At 58.3% G+C, this 19,738-nt stretch overlaps 1 protein-coding gene across 6 annotated transcripts in view; it reads left to right on the plus strand.

The window, feature by feature from the left end:
* Nucleotides 1–19,738, plus strand: part of PTPRN2 (protein tyrosine phosphatase receptor type N2) — a 1,009,611-nt gene that overhangs the window by 873,239 nt on the left and 116,634 nt on the right. For all 6 annotated transcript variants that reach the window (XM_064367217.1, XM_064367124.1, XM_064367043.1 and 3 more), the window contains one exon: nucleotides 14,158–14,352. In XM_064367217.1, coding sequence (XP_064223287.1) covers nucleotides 14,158–14,352 — 195 coding nt within the window. The remainder of the gene's footprint in view (nucleotides 1–14,157; nucleotides 14,353–19,738) is intronic.

The raw sequence follows: 19,738 nt of genomic DNA on the forward strand, positions 1-19,738 counted from the left end.
CTCCTGAGCGAGATCCCTGGTTACTGCCCCTCCGCTCCCAGCCGGCCTTGCTGGCCTAGAATGTGAGGCGGTTCCTTCTGAGTCCCTCTGAGTTTCAGGATGAGATGAAAGCCTCTTAAATAAAACTGTCATGACCGGGGAGAGGTGATTATACAGGAAATCTTTTCTTCCCCGTGATGACACAGCACCCTGTTGAACCATCTGGATACTTCCCCCGGCCTTTTCCCACGTGCCTTCTAAATGTTTCACCTTCCTGTTTTCCTCTCCTGTCACCACGTGCTCTGCAGCCACCATGTCAGACCGGCAGAGCATAGGTTTTCCCTTCACCGTGTCACATGTGAGCCACCTGTGGGTGCGCCGGGCCCCGCGGCTTCTGCTGTGTGTTGGAGTCTGCGTTGCCGTCTGGGCTGAAGACCAGGGCCCTCCCCAGAGAGGGCCAGTTGCGTTCTCCACGTTCTCCACGTTCTCTGGGTGCCTCGTCCTCCTCCCCAGCAGAGCCCAGCGAACCCACTTTTTCCTGCCCGGCTTTGGACATTTCATTCCTCAGCGTTGCCCTGTTACTACGCTCTCTCAACAACCTAAAGCCCAAGGCCGTCCTTTGGCACACACTGGGGCAGCTCGGCTTTGTTCACTGGCTCCCGAGAGGGTGCAGAGAGGTTTTCCTGAAACCGTTGTCATCTTGGTCTTTCTTTTGGCAGAATCCGAGCATGACAGGTCTCCCCTCACAGTGATTTCCACTCTGTAATTTTCCCCATCAGATGCTGAGTTAAGACATGAGACATTTGCATTATGATGTGTACGGATGAATTTCTGCCCCCAGAATCCTCTTCAAGTCATTTTGTGCATTGTGTTACAAGGAAGTGTAAGCTACTTTGAGGACTCTGTGGGCAGAGCCAGGGTCCCCACCCCGGCGCAGTGAGGAGCAGGCGGCTCTGCAGCGCATGGGGCCGCGGTGTGGGAAGGTGCTGCATGGTCCTCGGCTTTCCGTCTGCGTGCTCACACCTGCGGAGCTACTGGGAGCATGGGAGGGTTTTGGGATGGGGCCCCGGGTGCAGCACTGACCCGCGGAGCCGGCCCCACATGGCTCTGCTCAGGGCAGGGTGCTGGTGTGGGCGCTTGGGGTGCCACGGAGCTGACACTCACAGCTGGTGTGGGCGCTTGGGGTGCCATGGAGCTGACACTCACAGCTGGTGTGGGCGCTTGGGGTGCCACGGGGCTCACACTCACAGCTGGTGTGGGCATTTGGGGTGCCACGGGGCCCACACTCACAGCTGGTGTGGGCGCTTGGGGTGCCACAGGGCTCACACTGACAGCTGGTGTGGGCACTTGGGGTGCCACGGGGCTCATACAGCTGGTGTGGGCGCTTGGGGTGCCACGGGGCTCACACTCACAGCTGGTGTGGGCGCTTGGGGTGCCACGGGGCTCACACTGACAGCTGGTGTGGGCGCTTGGGGTGCTATGGGGCTCACACTGACAGCTGGTGTGGGTGCTTGGGGTGCCACGAGGCTCACACTCACAGCTGGTGTGGGCGCTTGGAGTGCCACGGGGCTCACACTGACAGCTGGTATGGGCACTTGGGGTGCCACGGGGCTCATACAGCTGGTGTGGGCATTGGGGTGCCACGGGGCCCACACTCACAGCTGGTGTGGGCGCTTGGGGTGCCACAGGGCCCACACTCACAGATGGTGTGGGCGCTTGGGGTGCCACGGGGCTCACACTCACAGTTGCAGTCGGCTCTAGATGTGTTAGAGGCAGCACCAAAGTACAAAAAGATCCATTTTTCACATTTTCCTGATGGGGAGTTTTTGCGCCTGGGTGCCGATGCACACCGTTAGGATAGCATCAGGTCAGGCATCACGTGTGTGTTTTGCGGTGGCCATTTCCATATGGGGCGACAGTGGAAGACGTGCTTCTCTTCTTTAAAAACGCCCAGTTACTCTCGTTTCACTTGGAGGGAGGAGGGAGAGGGTCTCATCAGCAAGACCGAGTCGCCGGAGGACGGCCTCGGGGTCCGGCCTCCTCCGTATCGCTGTCGTGTCCTGGAAGGAAGCCCCGCCAGATGTCCCCAGCTCCCCTGAGGCTGTGTGGCTTCTCCGTGCCCAAATGTAGGTGTGGACACTGGCAAGGGGATGTCCACACCCACCTGAGATCAGAGCCACACGGGCGAGGGTGCCAGCCCAGCCTTGTATTAACAACACCCACGTGAGATCAGAGCCACATGGGCGAGGGTGCCAGCCCGGCCTCGTATTAACAACACCCACCTGAGATCAGAGCCACATGGGCGAGGGTGCCAGCCCGGCCTTGTATTAACAACACCCACGTGAGATCAGAGCCACATGGGCGAGGGTGCCAGCCCGGCCTCGTATTAACAACACCCACCTGAGATCAGAGCCACATGGGCGAGGGTGCCAGCCCGGCCTCGTATTAACACCCACGTGAGATCAGAGCCACACGGGCGAGGGTGCCAGCCCGGCCTCGTATTAACACCCACGTGAGATCAGAGCCACACGGGCGAGGGTGCCAGCCCGGCCTCGTATTAACACCCACGTGAGGTCAGAGCCGCATGGTGAGGGTGCCAGCCCAGCCTCGTACTCCGTGCTCCACACACATCCACCCACAGAGTCCTCCCAGCAACTCTCCAGAGCTGCTCTGCCTTTCTCCCCACCCATCTCACAGATGACAAAACACGCATACGGCTTCCAGCAGCCTGTCCAGGGGCGCACAGCCCCAGGTGATCTGCCGTGAGTCCTGGGCCTCGGCCTCCGCCTTACACGGCTCCACTGTGCAGATCCCAGCTCCGCCTCGTCCTGCTCTCTTTGCCAATGGTCATTTCATTTTCTACCGCAGGATTTTTTTTCTAAGACACTGAGGGCTCTGGAATCCGTTCTTCCTGAGAACAGCGGCATAGTATAACCACTGATGTTCTACTGCAGAGACCACCTGCAAAACCGTGCCCGGTTTCCGTTACTGCAGACACGTCCTTCTCACGGGGAACTGGACATGCTCTGCTTAATCGTTTTCTTAATAACTTTCTCAACACCTAGGAGGGGCACACAGCTAAAATGCTACAGAGCAGCTATGCTGAGACGCAGGGACCTACAGAGCTTTCCAGAAAGATGTGAGCTCCATCTCCAGGGACAGACACCCCAAACGTGCAGGGCAGCATGGCACAAAAACAAATGACTTCCCCTTTGCCACCTGGAAATCTCTTTTTTAGTTCACATATACATTGTGGGTTTTTTGCTGCTAAAGAGTATGAATTGGGAAGAGAAAAGAAAACAGGTTTCAGCCACACCCTGGCAGGTGCAGCCCACGGGTGCCTTCAGGGCCAGGCAGGCCCACGCCAGCCCTCAGCGGGACGGAGCGTCCGTCCAGCCCCGCGCAGAGCAGGGAGGAGTCGGCAGCGCGGCCAAACCTCAAGGCTGAATCTACGATCGGAACGATGTGGTGACATCCGCCTTTGTTGTTCATAACGAATTACCTGTTGGTCACCGAGTCATGCAAATTGCCGCAAGGACCTACTTGTCTTTACAAACTCAAGGTCGCCAAGCTGTTCACAGCAGGCCACTGTGGCTGACACATCATCCCGGGTGGCAGACAGAGGCATCCTCATGACTGTTCAGCTGATCTTAAATAGATTTTTCTCTAAGTGAAGTGGTGGGAAGGATTGGAACTCCTGTCCGGCCAAGATCCATTTGCCAAAAATGTGTCAGTGCCCCCAGCCCAGGCTGTCGGGGGGACGCCCATGGACCCCTGCAAGCGGGCGCTGTGGAGGGGCAGGCCGGGTTCTCCGGGGGAGGCCTTAGACCCCTGCAAGCGGGCGCTGTGGAGGGGCAGGCCGGGCTCTCCGGGGGAGGCCTTAGACCCCTGCAAGCGGGCGCTGTGGAGGCAGGCCGGGCTCTGCGGGGAGGCCCTGGACCCCCCTAAGTGGGCAGGTCTCAGGTCTTGGCGCATTGGCACCTCTGCCAGTTAACACCTTCGGAGGCTGGTGTGGCCTGCAGGCCTGCTCTAGGGTGTTTACTGTCTGACCAAGAGAGTTTTGTTCTGGGTGAGGATGCACCCTTGTGCTTGCTGAGGATTACGAGTCAGGGAAATTTCAGAACACGACGGGGCTGGCCTCAGCTGCGTCTCAGGGGAGGCTCGTGTTGTTGTTACACTTTATAAATTATCTTTTGCTCACATATAATGCTCTCGAGATCACAGCTCTGTATTTTTTGGCGGGGGTGGGGGACAGGGTCTTGCTCTGTCACCAGGGCTGGAGTGCAGTGGTGCCATCATAGCTCACTGCAGCCTCATCCTCCTGCTCAAGTGATCCTCCCACCTCAGCCTCTCAAGTAGCTGGGAGTACAGGCTTACACCACCACACCTAGCTAATTTTTTTGTAGAGACGGGGTCTCACTATGTTGCCCAGGCTGGTCTCAAACTCCTTGGCTCAAGGGATCTGCCCACCTCGGCCTCCCAAAGTGCTGGGGTTACAGGCATGAGCCAGCACGCCAACTACAGCTCTGTACTTTAAACTCACTGCACAGAATGGTACTTAGAGCGTTTGCCGTCGCTAGCTGACAGGCGCCCCCGCCCCGTGCCCTGGGCCCCCACAGAAATCTGATAATGAACACAGGTGACACAGGCAGAGGCTGCTCTCGCCTGATGGCAGTTCTGGTGTGATGGCAGCTGACGTTGCAAACTTCAACTGAGGTTTTAAAGAGGTGCGTGCGCCCACGTGGTCCGTCCGGTCATCACCTCAGCGGTCGGCAAGCTCACGCCTCCGTTCAGTGCCGTGGACGCCACCGCCTCTTCGGGTGTGGATGCTGCTTCCAGCTGAAGAGCAAAGAGTGTGGCCCGTCCACAGCCGTGGGCTGTCACGGTCGGGTACTGGGAGGCAGCTCGCAGTGGCACCTCCAGTGAGCCCGCGCTGGCAGCCTTGCTTAGAGGGTTAGCGTCGCCTCATGCAGGGTGAAAACGTCCAAATCATAACCCGGAGCGGTTTCAAATGCCGCGACGTTTGTCTTGTTGGGTCTGGCTGGACGGTTACTAAGTCAAGTGGCATTCTACATTTTTTATCCCATTCTAGTAAGACGTGTGTTTTTCCTTACAAAATTTTTAAATTTTAAGGCAAGGAACCGAGAATGGACAGACTCTAGAGTTTCTGTGCTTATCTGGACCTAAAGGACCAGTGAATGAGACCACATGAGACGCCCCTCAGCGCTTTCTCCAGCACGCCACGAGGCAGAATCCAGGCTCCTTCCCAGCTCCCCCGACGTCTGGAGAGTCCCAGGAGTGTCCAGGAAAGGGTGGAGAGGGAGGGGCCGGACCCCGCTGTGAGGGAGCTCTGGCAGGTGGCCAGGAAAGGGGCCGCACGCAACAGGAAGGGCCGCTAGCGGAGGCAGGTCACAGTGAGTGGGAGACGCGGCGGTCGAACGCCCCAGCCACCGTCCTTGGAGTGGGCTGGCCTGACCCCCGTTCCCGGGAGCGCAGCGGTCTGCGGCGTTTCCAGCTCCTTGTGAGGAATCTGTTTGTCTGCAGTACACACATGTGACTTTCTTGTGTTTCTAGCCAGGGGAGACACCGGGAGTTGGGTCTGCAGCCGTGTCTTCCGGGATATGTGCAGGACAGCCGGCAGCTAGTGCCACGCGGACTCGGGGGGTTAACCTGTCAGCGTGATGTCGGCACGGTTTCCAGGGTACGGCCCTTGCTCGGTGACCTCCTCACGGGGCTGGCACGCTGCTTGCCCCCGCCACCCCTGCCACACCTGCAGTGAGTCCCCGACACCCGACACCCGGACGGCTTCCTCCCAGCCTGGGTTACGGTCGGGGAGGGAGTTCGGGCTCCAGAAAGTAACTTCACAGCCAAGCACAGTGTGGCAAAAGCAATACTTTGTGGGTGTCCTGAGATGCAGCGTGAGGCAGCGGACCCTTCGGTGGGCCCCACGGCATCCACGCTGGCTTAGCAGCAGCTGGGTTGAGTAAGGTGTGAACGCTGTCTGGGTCATGCTGCTTGGACGTGGCTGAGCCATGAGGTTGGGGAGGCCGAGGATGCAGTGGCTTCCCTTCAGGCCCTGCGTGCTCCAGAAGCCACAGGTGACAGTGTTACTTCCTGCTTGGAGACATCCGGTACATCCATGTCCAAAACAGAGGCTCGCCATGGAAGCACATTCCAACAGCAGCCACGGTGCAGATGCAGAGCTCCGTGCCAGCAGCGCTGCGTGCCCAGGGGGCTGTGAGGAGGGCTGAGCCCTTCTCTCTCTTCCTCCTTGCTCATCCCAAGGAAGCTCATCAGGTCCTCCAGGCCCCACGCCTGCTCTCGCGTCCCCATCTCTGCAAGTGCCATCAGGCCAGGCCTTGGCGCCTGAGCCTCTCCTGCCTGAAGCCTTCTTTGGCCTCAGGTTCAGGGAGGGTCCCCTCCTCCTGGCCCCCCGCACCCCTTCCCACGAACACCCACACGCAGTCGCCGTCATTACCGTCACTTCCTGCGGTGACTCATGCCCAGCTCCGGGTGGCCTTGGGGTGCTCAGGGGTCAGGGCCTGGCGAGTGTGGCCCAGCCTGGCTCAGCCTGGTGTTCCCGGCACCCTGTGCCGTGCCGATTTGGCAAGGATCCGTAGAAAACCCGATTTTGAATAAATTAGTGATAATCGTAGTAGGAACAGCAAATAGTCACCTGGCGTGTGTCAGGCACAGCATATTATCTTATTTAATCCTCCCAGCGGTGAGGTCAGTACCGTTATCACTGATTCACAGATGGGGAAACTAAGGCACGGAGAGATTAGGCAGTTTCCCCAACAGTCAGTAAGGCCTGAAGCCTGGACTCAAAATCAGACCCTCTGACTCCAGGTGCTAGGAATGAATGAATTAATTAATTAATTAATTAATGATTATCCCAGAAGTCAAGGAAAAGAACCAAAGTCAAGTCTGTTTTTGCAGTTCTCATTCACGTTCCTCTGAAGACGTGTGTTTTCTGGGTCCTGGTTTCTGGGAGGCATCCATCGTGACCCCACGTAGCCCAGTTGCCCATGTCTCGCGGCAGCTTTGTGGGGGTGCAGAGAATCCCCTAAGAGACAGGCTCCCCTGGAGACTTCAGAAAAGCCTGAACTGGGGATGTGAGGGAAGTACGGCCAGTGCCTCCGGGAGCCACGTCCCACCTGTCGTAGCAGCGAGGGAAGTAGGACGCACCTCTTACCTGTCCCCAGGCTCAGGCGAGCACGAAGGGACCTCAGCACAGCAACCTCATCAGCCCCATACCCGGCACCCCCACGCCACCCCACCCTCCGGGACCCGGCCCCCCCCCGCCACGGCCCCCCCACGCCCCCACCCTCCCAGACCCGTCCCCCCCGCCGCCACCCCCGCCCTCCCGGACCCGGCCCCCACCGCCACTGCCCCCCCCCGCCACCCCACCCTCCGGGACCCGGCCCCCCGCCGCCCCCGTCCTCCCGGACCCGGCCCCCCCACCACAGCCCCCCATGCCCCCACCCTCCCAGACCCGTCCCCCCCCCCCCCGCTGCCCCCACCCTCCCGGACCCGGCCTCCCCGCCACCCCCACGCTCCCTGCAGGACATTCCCGGCCTTATCACTGTTCAGGTGTTAGTCTGAGCCATTTGCTGCATAGAAACTTGGTAGTGGTCAGAGCGGAGCAGCGCCCGGCTAGAGCACCGGCCCCCATTTGTAGGCAAAAGCCGGCAGGGAGGGGTCTTCATCCAAGAGCAGTGTCCCCGGCCAAGAGCTGCCTTGCTGTGGGGATGCCCTTCTCCCATGGCAGCGCCTCCCCCTGCACAGGCAAAGCCGCCTGTCTCCAGCCTTCCAGGCCAGGCTTTCGGGGCTTCCTCTCCGTCAGGGGCTTTTTTCTTGGATCTTTTTGGCAGTTTCCGTCCTTTAAAGGAGTTAAGACCTTCAAGGAGACCCCGCGCTGCGCAGTGGCCACTGGTGAGAACCACAGGTCCCTGCCGGGCAACACCCAGCCCTGTGTCTCCCTCACCGCGCAGCGGCACCGGGCCGCCCGCCGGAGGAGGGCATGTCGGCTTGTCCCGTTCTTAATTGTGCGACTTTGGCCAGACACGGTGGCTTACGCCTGTAATCTAGCACTTTGCAAGGGCAAGGTGGGTGGATCACCCAAGGTCAGGAGTTCAAGACCAGCCTGGCCAATGTGGTGAAACCCTGTCTGTACTATAAATACAAAATTAGCTGGGCGTGGTGGCACACCCCTGTAGTCTCAGCTACTCAGGAGGCTGAGGCAGGAGAATCACTTGAACCCAGGAGGCAGGGGTTGCAGTGAGCTGAGATCATGCCACTGCACTCCATCCTGGCGACAGAGCAAGACTGTCTCAAAATATATATATATATATATATATATATATATATATGTATGTATGTATTCCATGACTTCTTCAGAAATATCTTTGCATTTGCCAAGCCGTCAAGTCTGGCTCTGGCTTAGAGAGCTGTTTAACTTTTATTTACTAATACTTCTTCTCTCTTACTCATCAATGCTTGAGGCTTTCTCTGTAGCCGCCTCCATGTTAAGCACTGAATATACACGAAACCCTTTCAATCTTCACAGTAACTATAGGATTACCTCCATTTATAACGTGAAAAAAATTGGCTTAGAGACCTTCAGGGGTTTGTCCAAGGTCACATGAAAAGCTTGTGGTTGTTTGCTGTTGTTGACTTGGGGAGAAAAATAAATAAAATTAAAAATGGAAGTTTGTGGTGGAGCAGGGATCTCAGTCCTGGACCGTGGGTGTCTCAGTGGCTTCACCCTCCGTGGCACTCGGGAGAGAGCAGAGCTCAGGCTTCACTCGATCCTGGACTGTGGGTGTCTCAGTGGCTTCACCCTCCGTGGCACTTGAGAGAGAACAGAGCTCAGGCTTCACTCGGTCCTGGACTGTGGGTGTCTCAGTGGCTTCACCCTCCGTAGCACTCGGGAGAGAACAGAGCTCAGGCTTCACTCGGTCCTGGACTGTGGGTGTCTCAGTGGCTTCACCCTCCGTGGCACTCGGGAGAGAGCAGAGCTCAGGCTTCACTCGGTCCTGGACTGTGGGTGTCTCAGTGACTTCACCCTCCGTGGCACTCGGGAGAGAGCAGAGCTCAGGCTTCACTCGGTCCTGGACTGTGGGTGTCTCAGTGGCTTCACCCTCCGTGGCACTCGGGAGAGAGCAGAGCTCAGGCTTCACTCGGTCCTGGACTGTGGGTGTCTCAGTGGCTTCACCCTCCGTGGCACTCGGGAGAGAGCAGAGCTCAGGCTTCACTCGGTCCTGGACTGTGGGTGTCTCAGTGGCTTCACCCTCCGTGGCACTCGGGAGAGAGCAGAGCTCAGGCTTCACTCGGTCCTGGACTGTGGGTGTCTCAGTGGCTTCACCCTCCGTGGCACTCGGGAGAGAGCAGAGCTCAGGCTTCACTCGGTCCTGGACTGTGGGTGTCTCAGTGGCTTCACCCTCCGTGGCACTCGGGAGAGAGCAGAGCTCAGGCTTCACTCGGTCCTGGACTGTGGGTGTCTCAGTGGCTTCACCCTCCGTGGCACTCGGGAGAGAGCAGAGCTCAGGCTTCACTCGGTCCTGGACTGCGGGTGTCTCAGTGGCTTCACCCTCCGTGGCACTCAGGAGAGAACAGAGCTTAGGTCACTGTAGCTCTCCCACGGGTGGCAAATCACAGGATGGACATGGTGCTGGCTTGATTTTTCATTTTTATGTGAACAAATCTCCAACATTTCAAATCCTCTTCCCCAGAGCGTCACATTCTTGGACCCACTGGCTTCCCTGAGCCGTACTCAGGTTGGTTACTGGTATCATCTACTTTATTTAAATTATCCCTTGTCAGGCAGATGGCCTCACGTCAAGAGTTCAAGACCAGCTTGGCCAATATGGTGAAACCCTGTCTCTACTAAAAATGTAAAAATTAGCTGGGCGTGGTGATGGGCGCCTGTAGTCCCAGCTACTTGGGAGGCTGAGGCAGGAGAATCTCTTGAACCCAAGAGGCAGAGGTTGCAGTGAGCTGAGATCATGTCACTGTACTCCAGACTGAGTGACAGAGCGAGAGTATGTCTCAAAAAAAAAAAAATTATCCCCTGTGCACATGTTTCTTTTTGTTTATTTCGCTTTGTTTTTGAGATTTTGAGAAAATTTGGGTGGATTTTTAAAAACATACTCACTATTTTAACTCTGTCTATAAGCTAGCAAGTACTTGAAGATGTATAAGAAAGAAGGAACTGGAACACTCCCTTTTGTTAGAGACCCCTTATCCTCACTGGAGGCCTTTGGTAAAGCCCACCGTCCCCGGTAAAGCCCTCCTCCGCCCCCCCGCGGTCCTCCTCCCCACCCCCCCCGTCCTCCCCATCCCTGGTGGTCCTCCTCCCCATCCCAGCCGTCATCCTCCCCGTCCCCAGCTGCTCTCCAGGGGCTGCGGGTTCACGGAGAGTCAGGGCCGAAGGGCGCCTTCCCACAGCACCTGTGTCTCGCTACGAGCCTGAACCAGAGAGCCTGGGAGCATAACCTGCTCGTCCTGGAGAGCCCAGTGGAGGGAAATGGTGTTTTCTAGACGCTGTGGTGTCAGCGGGCTCTGCAGACATCTTTAAAGCCGAGGAAGCCGGCAGCCCGGGGTGAAAGGAGAACAGAAGCATGGGGTGTTTCCTGGTCTTTGGCCGTTGCCTTGGCGGGTGTGAGCCCTTTGATGCATCACTGGTGGGGCGAGTGGGCGGCTTGGCCTCTCCCAGATGTCACCACAGTGATAGATAGCAAGGCAGCAGCAGCCCACGAGGCCCCTCAGAGCCTTTCTTTCCCCATGAATGCATTTCGCCTCTTCTGTTGGGCTCCGATTCTCTTACAAATTTCTCTGGATATCATTTCATTTCGATAACTCAGGGTACAAGTATACTTTCACCAGGCAAAAGGGTGGACTATCCTACCACAGTGGTTAGCACACTTTCAACATGGCACGGTTGGTCAGACTTGGGGAGCACCCAGGCTGCAGCCTGAAGGTGAGCGGCAGCAGCATGGTCCCTGCGTGTCCTGAGCAGCTAAGGCTGCACGGCCACGTCCTGGCTGCAGACGGGTCTCACCCGGCCCTGCAAGTGCTGGGGATGCCCTCCTTCATGTGCCGGGTGCTGGGGATGCCCCCCCACGTGTGTCGGGTGCTGGGGATGCCCCCCCATGCGTGTGTCGGGTGCTGGGGATGCCCCCCGCGTGTGTCGGGTGCTGGGGATGCCCCCCACGTGTGTCGGGTGCTGGGGATGCCCCCCATGCGTGTGTCAGGTGCTGGGGATGCCCCCCATGCATGTGTCGGGTGCTGGGGATGCCCCCCATGCGTGTGTCGAGTGCTGAGGATGCCCCCCATGCATGTGTTGGGTGCTGGGGATGCCCCCCCACATGTGCCGGGTGCTGGGGATGCCCCCCACTGTGTCGGATGCTGGAGTTGCCCCCCACGTGTGTCAGGTGCTGGGGATGCCCCCTCCATGCGTGTGTCAGGTGCTGGAGATGCCCCCCAATGTGTGTCGGGTGCTGGAGATGCCCCCCACTGTGTCGGGTGCTGGGGTTGCCCCCCACGTGTGTCAGGTGCTGGGGATGCCCCCTCCATGCGTGTGTCAGGTGCTGGAGATGCCCCCCCACGTGTGTCAGGTGCTGGGGATGCCCCCCATGCGTGTGTCAGGTGCTGGGGATGCCCCCCACATGTGTCAGGTGCTGGGGATGCCCCCCATGCGTGTGTCGGGTGCTGGGGATGCCCCCCAACGTGTGTCAGGTGCTGGGGATGCCCCCCATGCGTGTGTCAGATGCTGGGGATGCCCCCCATGCGTGTGTCAGGTGCTGGGGATGCCCCCCGCATGTGTCGGGTGCTGGGGATGCCCCCCCGCATGTGCCACGTGCTGGGGATGCCCCCCACTGTGTCGGGTGCTGGGGTTGCCCCCCACGTGTGTCAGGTGCTGGGGATGGCCCCTCCATGCGTGTGTCAGGTGCTGGAGATGCCCCCCACGTGTGTTGGGTGCTGGGGATGCCCCCCCACGTGTGTCAGGTGCTGGGGATGCCCCCCATGCGTGTGTCGGGTGCTGGGGATGCCCCCCCACGTGTGCCGGGTGCTGGGGATGCCCCCCACTGTGTCGGGTGCTGGGGTTGCCCCCCACGTGTGTCAGGTGCTGGGGATGCCCCTCCATGCGTGTGTCAGGTGCTGGAGATGCCCCCCAACGTGTGTCAGGTGCTGGGGATGCCCCCTCCATGCGTGTGTCAGGTGCTGGAGATGCCCCCCACGTGTGTCGGGTGCTGGGGATGCCCCCCATGCGTGTGTTGGGTGCTGGGGATGCCCCCCCACGTGTGTCAGGTGCTGGGGATGCCCCCCATGCGTGTGTCGGGTGCTGGGGATGCCCCCCCACGTGTGTCAGGTGCTGGGGATGCCCCCCATGCGTGTGTCGGGTGCTGGGGATGCCCCCCATGCGTGTGTCAGGTGCTGGGGATGCCCCCCATGTGTGTCAGGTGCTGGGCATGCCCCCCATGCGTGTGTCAGGTGCTGGGGATGCCCCCCCATGTGTGTCAGGTGCTGGGGATGCCCTCCTTCATGTGCCAGGTGCTGGGGATGCCCCGAATGTGTGGTTGGGCATTGCTTGGGGAAAGAGGTCGGAGACCCTGCTGTGATCCCACAGAAACGGTCTTGAGGTGTCCTGTTGAGATTGTTTTTTAAACCTGGGAACTCTGACTTCGGTGTCCACTCAGCAGCGCAGGCGTCCTCCTCCCCCATGCCTTCCGTCTCCCAGTGACTCCATGCGCCCTGTCCTGCGTGGGCTCTTGGACACTGCTTTGGAAAAAGAAATAAACACCAGAATAACGTTCTCTTTTTTCCTCCAAAAACTCTGATTGTGGCATCAGTTTCCGTATCTCAGTCCACAGTGCAAACCTCCCTCCAGCCTTTATTCTAACAGAATGAGAAGCCACCCAGTGAAGGCTGCTGTGGCATTATTCCAGAACATTCCATGTTGATGGCAGAGGGGGATCCCATGGATGCTTTCTTGAATCTATAGGCGTGTGTGTGAGGTGTGTGTGTATGGACTGTGGTATGTGTGGTGTACGCTTCTGTAGGGTGTATGTGTGTCTGTGGTGTGTGTGTGTATATGGAGTGTGGTATGTGTCTGTGAGGTGTATATCTGAGGTGTGTTTGTGTGTGATGTGTGTGTGATGTGTCTGTGGTGTGTGTGGTATGTCTGTGTGATGTATATTTGTGGTGTGTGTCTCTGTGTGGTATGTGTGTCTGTGAGGAGTATGTGTGTGATGTGTGTGTCTGTGATGTGTATGTTTGTGATGTGTTTGTGGTGTGTGTGCGGTGTGTGGTGTGTGTATGTGTGTGTATGTGTGGTGTGTCTGTGATGTATGTTTGTGATGTGTGTATGTATGTATGTGTGTGGTGTGTCTGATGTGTTTGTGGTGTGTGTGGTGTGTGTGTGGTGTGTGTGTCTGTGATGTGTGATGTGTGTGTGGTGTGTGTGTGATGTGTGTATCTGTGATGTATGTTTGTGATGAGTGTATGCATGTGTGTGTAGTGTGTCTGTGATGTGTGTTTGTGATGTGTGTGTGGTGTGTGTGTCTGTGATGTATGTTTGTGGTGTTTGTGTGTGGTGTGTGTGTGGCATGTGTATGTGTGTGTGTGATGTGTGTGTCTGTGATGTATGTTTGTGATGTATGTATGTGTGCGTGGTGTGTCTGTGATGGGTGTTTGTGTATGGTGTGTGTGTGTCTGTGATGTATGTTTGTGATGTATGTATGTGTGTGTGGTGTGTCTATGATGTGTGTTTGTGGTGTGTGTGGTGTGTGTGTCTGTGATGTATGTTTGTGGTGTTTGTGGTGTGTGTGTGGTGTGTGTATGTGTGTGTGATGTGTGTGTCTGTGATGTGTGTGTATGTGTGTGTATTTGTGTGTATTTGTGTATGTGTATTTGTATTCTCTGGTTTTGAGAGCAAGGCCGCTGTTTCCTTTCTTCCCCAATCCTGAAGCCTTCTCGGGGTGCTGTGCTGGGAGGGTGCTTTGGGGTGCGTTGACAGTCCTGTTGCGCTGGCCTGCCCAGGGGTAAACTCTCACCCACCTGAACCTCGGATCTTAGCACAAGAAGGGGCTGGTGCCACGTGGGCACCGTGGCCCCCCACCTGCTGGGCTCCCCCAGTGCCACTAAACCCCTGCTCTGCCTCCCCCTGTCCTGCAGGAGCTGTGCCGCCAGCGCATGGCCACGCGGCCACCGGACCGACCCGAGGGCCCACACACGTCCCGTATCAGCAGCGTCTCATCCCAGTTCAGCGACGGGCCGATGCCCAGCCCCTCTGCGCGCAGCAGCGCCTCGTCCTGGTCCGAGGAGCCTGTGCAGTCCAACATGGACATCACCACCGGCCACATGATCCTGGTAAGCCCCGCCCTCGCGCTCCCTCCTTCCTCAGCCCACAGCACCCAGTGTCTGCGCCTGCTGACCCTCGGGGACGGGGCGATGGTGGCTGCGCCATGCCTGTGGCAGAGGCTGACGGGCAGGGCTCGCTCTGCAGGGAGTCCTCTTAATTTAGATAAACAGGAATATTTCTTCCTGAGATCTTGGCCGTGCTTCCGCCCGGAACGTGCAGCCCATGCACACTCCCTGGTGTGTAAGAGTGAGCGCCGGCCAGGTTTCAGTGGTGGAGTACGTGTCTGTCAGCGCCCACCGCGTGCGCCACCTTTTGCCCTCTGACTAGGAAGCAGCGCTGCCTCCTTCGTGCTCAAGCCCAGCCAGCACCGTTTGGGCAAATAAATGTCGCCGCTGTGACAGCAAGGCAGGAGGAGGGGGCGGGTGCCCAGCTCTTCACAGGAAGCTTCCCGGTGGTGCCGGCACAGAGGCTCACGGTGAGGCAGTTCCACGGCCTTTTCCAGGGTCCTTGCTGGAGAAGCCACAGGTGGAGTGGCCGTGCACGGCCACTTCCTACATAACGAACGTCCGGGTGTTGTTACGAGAGCTGTTGATGGCTCAGCACATCCTGCTGCTGCCTCCTGGGTCTCCTGGCTGCAGGCGTGGCCCGGTTGGTGGCCGTGGCTGCGCTGTTGGGATGAAAGGGCAGAGCCCGTTTCACTGCTTGGCCTAAGCAGCGGCTGCACCCACAGGTCAGGGAAACATTCTTCGCTGCACTGTTTAGTTCCCAGGTCCCAGGGTGGACCCTGTAAGTTGCTGTTAAAGGCTTACGTCTTTTAAAACTTTTTTGCCTGATGAGTCACTAAGAGTATCGACTGGTGGATGTGGACCACAAAAAGCCGGAAAACCATGTTTTCACTGAAAAGCCTCTTTGCAGAGCTTGGAGATCAAGGCTGGAGGCCGCTGGTGAGGCGAGACCTCCCCGCCTGGTTCACACTCCAGGGACAGACAGCTCTGACCGCAGGCGGGAAACACGAAATTCTAGACCCGCTCGGACCAGCTGTTTGGGGAAACTGAGGAACGCGGCAGCCTGCTCCCTGGATAACTTAAAAAGAGGCTTGGCTTTCCCGATCAGGGAGCTAAACAGGGCACATCCTGTCTCATCGTTCCCTGGGACAAGCCCACAAAGCCAGACCAGCCTCCCGAAATGCTCTCCCTGTGGGCGTGACGGGGACAGAGAGTGACAGCTCACGGGAGTGCGTTCAGCAAGCCTGTCATCGACGCTGACGGAACCTCCTCCCTCGATGGATTGTGGCTCTGTTACTTTAGATCTGACTTTTCAGAGGCTATTTTGACATTCGTCCCTTTTAGAAAAGGAGCCGAGACCAGGCGTTCGTATTTGTGATGAGATTCGGTATTGGGGTCAAACACATCCACCAGAGACGTTCATCTGACAGGTCGGCCAAGGGGACACCCACTTAGCGCTCTCATTGCGTGCTGATATTTCCACATTTCGAGGTGCTTGAGTAACAATTTGATGATATCTCAAGCCCCATTGGTGCCTGAAAATACCGTATTTCTCAGAGAATTGTACGTGGCATTCACATATGTAATGGCAGCTCTGAGAGCGAGCACGAGGGTTCATTTCTGTTGGAATGCCTGAACCGTGAGGATGGACTCAGCCTGCACCTGGCGGAAACCCTGCAACGCCTCACTCAAGACACCCTGCTGGATGCTGGGGGGCCACGGAAGGCCATTGAGGGCCCCGGATCGTGACGTGGGCCTGTCTGTCATGCACCTCACCGCCGCCCACAACTGCAGGGCCGAAACGAGAAACACGCTCAGACCGAGGATGAGTCCGCCGACCTCCTAGACTCCGTGCGTATAGATCGTAAACTCGGGGAAACGGGATCTTCCTCGTCAGCCAGTGCCGTTTCGAAAATGGATGTTACCGAGATAGTTCCCTGGCTCCACGATGCCGGCAGGTGCTGGTGGGAGTCGGGGCGGGCGTCATGCAGAGTCCAGCAGCCCCGTGGACCGAGTGTGGGCCTCGGACCCCAGTGTCTTCCCTCACCCTGCAGCTCTGATTTTCCTTCCTGTGAGCTAACTTCACAAGTGCGTCTCCGTGCCCGCTCAGCCACGGGGTCTCCTCTTGGGGACGTCCCTGGTACAGGAGCAGAGAGGCCTGCAGACTCACAGCACAGGTGAGCCCCAGGTGGCTTTCTTCCCAGGACTCACACGGTGGCCTTTCAGGCTCGGAAGCTGCAGCCAGTCAGGGACGCTGGCTGCCACCCTCCCTGGCACACACAGGCTGTAGAAAGGGCACGCAGGCTGGTGCCGCGGGAGCGCGCCAGAGTCTCCGACCTTCCACCTCATCAGAGCTGCAAGGCTGCCAGTTCTCTGGTGATTCCCCAGCCCGGCCCTCCATGCGCAAAGGCTCATTTACACCAGATGGCCAACACGGCAACCTCGCTGCCCCTCCCCTGAGGATGGCAGGACGGTCAGATAAGCCACTAAGTCCCCGTGAGTCCAAGGACCAGCTGTTCCCAACATGCCACCACTCCCAGGCACATTGGGCAAAACGTGGCATCTGAACCCCACGACCCAATGAAATCAGTGGCTGATGATGTCCAGAGGCCGGACTGGACGCGAGGAGCCCCAGCAGGTGGAAGGGGCCGGCTGCACCGTCTCGGGGGCAGGCTCAGCACCAAGAGTGTAGCCTTTCTGTGGAAAGGACACATGTGGGAGGGTGAAGGCTGCACGCTGCCCCTCAGCCCAGACCCTCAGGAGGGGCTGGCCTGGCTGTGGCCCCACAGGAAGGGCTTCTGGGCCCGAAAGCCCCCTCCTGCCCCGGGACCCTCCACCCACTGGAGCTCACGTGGCTGCTATCTGTGCAGAGGCTGGGATTTCATGCTGGAGACCCAGAGTAACAGAACCCTAGACAGGAGCACTCCCTCCAGACATGTGAGCACACACACCCCTTGTAAAGGAGACGGGTCAGGGTGTGCCCATCACACGGGAGAAGGAGGCCTCCCTGGAGACAGGGAGCTGCAGTGCCTGCCCCGATGGTGGGACCCACAGGCTGTGCAGCCACTGGGTGTCACCAGGAAGAGGCCGGCATCTCAGGACTGCAGGGAGAGACTTAGTTACCTGGTCAAGGTGTCCCAGCAGGTGGAACAAACGGGGAGAGCACACGGCTCAGGGTCCCCCAGGGAAGGGGGCTGTACAAGAGCCGGATGGGAAGGGGCAGGGGTGGGCAGGTCGCCGGGACAGCTGCTGGGTCCCCCGCTCTGCCATGACACCGGGTGGCCGGGTCTAGACACAGAGCACAGACTCTGCTCCATCAGCAAGATGTCAGAGCTGAGACGCTTTGCTGTTGCGGGAGCCATGTCCCAGAGCAAACCTCCAAACTCTGTCTTCTCCGCTGTGAGACGGGCTCGATGGCAGTGCCTTTCCCTTGGGGTTTCTGTGAGGGGAAAACCGGGTGAGCATCTGAGATGCCGCCCACCCGACACCTAGCCCGTCTGTGCCGCAGGTGCGCCGGGCTGCAGAGGAAGGGGTCGTGCTGGGGAAGCGGCCTGCACTCTCTGTGCCCTGCCCGATGCCCGCCTCTGGGCTTTGATCCTGGTTTTTGTGTTGCTTTGCCTGCATTTTCTTAGAAGGGTCCTTTTAAAAATTCCAGTTTTCTTCTGATGAACTAAGGAGAAAGGGCATTATCCACAGGGAAAACTCGCCCCAGAACGTCAGCCATTCCTGGAAAATGGCCTCCCAGGCCCAGGGAAGGGGCTGTGCCCCTGCTTTAGACTGTCTGGGAGAAGGTAAGTCGAGGCTCACCTGCGTGTGCATGGAGCACTCAGAGGAGGGAGAGGCAGGAAGGGAGCACTGCTGTCAGGACACCAGCACATTTCCATGGTAACGGCCGAAAGGCGGCACAGAGATGGTCCTGCAGAGCAAGGCTCGGGACTCTGAAAAGCCAGGACGTGATTCAGGCGACTTCACAGGATGGTTATCAAAGTGGCTGCATCTTCCTCATCTGCGGGGACGCGGCTTCTCTAGACATCCTGCCGCATCCTTTTGTAAGGTGAAGTCATCGAACTTTCTCAGGACCTGGTTCCCTAACACTTTGCTTTCAGAAGGGCGGCGTTTCTGCCTGGCTGGCTCCGAGTGAGGAGGTGGAGAACGGGTCTCCTGCCAATGTCGTTAATTACGCCTGAGTCAGCCGAAGCCACCGCGGCCACCTTTAATGGCTGGAGCACGTTCTTTGAGAGTGGGAGTGTTAAGGAAAAGATGGCTTAATACTTCTCCCTCAGACTTGAAGAATAGAGACCTTAATTTGGGAACGTCATGCTGAGTAAGTGCTTTTAAAGATCCGTCCTCGAGTGTTGAAGGCTAGGACATGGACTGTGATCTTCAAGTTCCCTCATCCGTGGCAGATGCGGTGCTGGTAACAGCAGCGTGTCCAGGGAACCACGTCCTGAGGCACAGGAGCTGCAAACAGGCCCATTTCACAGATGACAACAATAAAACCAATCACAGTGGCGGAGACATGAAACGCGAGGTCTCAGCCTTGCAGGAGTGACCAAGATTTCCCATCATCTCAGAAGTTGGGAGGGTTCGTGGATTTCACCAAGGAGGTGGGGAGCTGCCAGCCTGTGGGTCCACGCTGCGCCTTCCACAGATTTGCCCGTGGGGTTTCTGAACTCCCACAGTGTGGGAAGCGTGATGCGTGTCTATGCGGGAGACCCACAGACGCGGGCACCAGCTTCCAACTCCTCAGACCCGCGCAGCTCACAGCCTCCGACCTCAGCCCTCGGGCCTGCCTGGAATCTTCCCTGGGCCCATCGTGTCGTCTCTGCCTGTGCACCCTGAGAGGTCTCTGTCTCTCATATTTTGAACCTGTCTGGCTTCAGGCTTCTTTGTTCTTAGTGATAAGTCACTGAAGCAGGAGCGCCTCTCTAAACCATGCTGGGTGTCCCATCCCGAGGCTGCGAGTCACCAGCTGCAGCAGAAAGGGGCCGGGGTCCCCTGCACCCCACGCCACCACCGCAGGGGCCTTGGCAGGTGCTCCCCGGCCCCAGTGCCTCCGCCTTCAGACCCAGTGTCCTGTATTTCTGGAAGGTTCTGTTCCGTCGTTCCCATGTGGTTGGTGGGCGCAGACGGCCACTCTCCCAGGATGAAGGGCACTGGGCTGCCGAGAATTTCACTCTGGGGCCACACAGGCGGCTGTGCTGGCCATTCTCAGTCTGGCTCGGGTGCTGGTGAGGCCTGATGAGTAAACCAGGCCGCAGGGCGGACTCATCAGCTCCATGGGGCCTGCATTCTCAGATGGAGCAGGCCGTTGCTGCCTACTTCACGGCTCACATTTGGAGGAGCCCATTTTTGCCGGGAAGCTGTTTGGGTTGAGGACTGCCTGGCA

The sequence above is a fragment of the Aotus nancymaae genome, unplaced genomic scaffold (genome assembly GCF_030222135.1).
Source record: "Aotus nancymaae isolate 86718 unplaced genomic scaffold, 86718_ANA_hifiasm-v0.15.2.pri h1tg000002l, whole genome shotgun sequence".
In the NCBI taxonomy this organism is placed as follows: Eukaryota; Metazoa; Chordata; class Mammalia; order Primates; family Aotidae; genus Aotus; species Aotus nancymaae.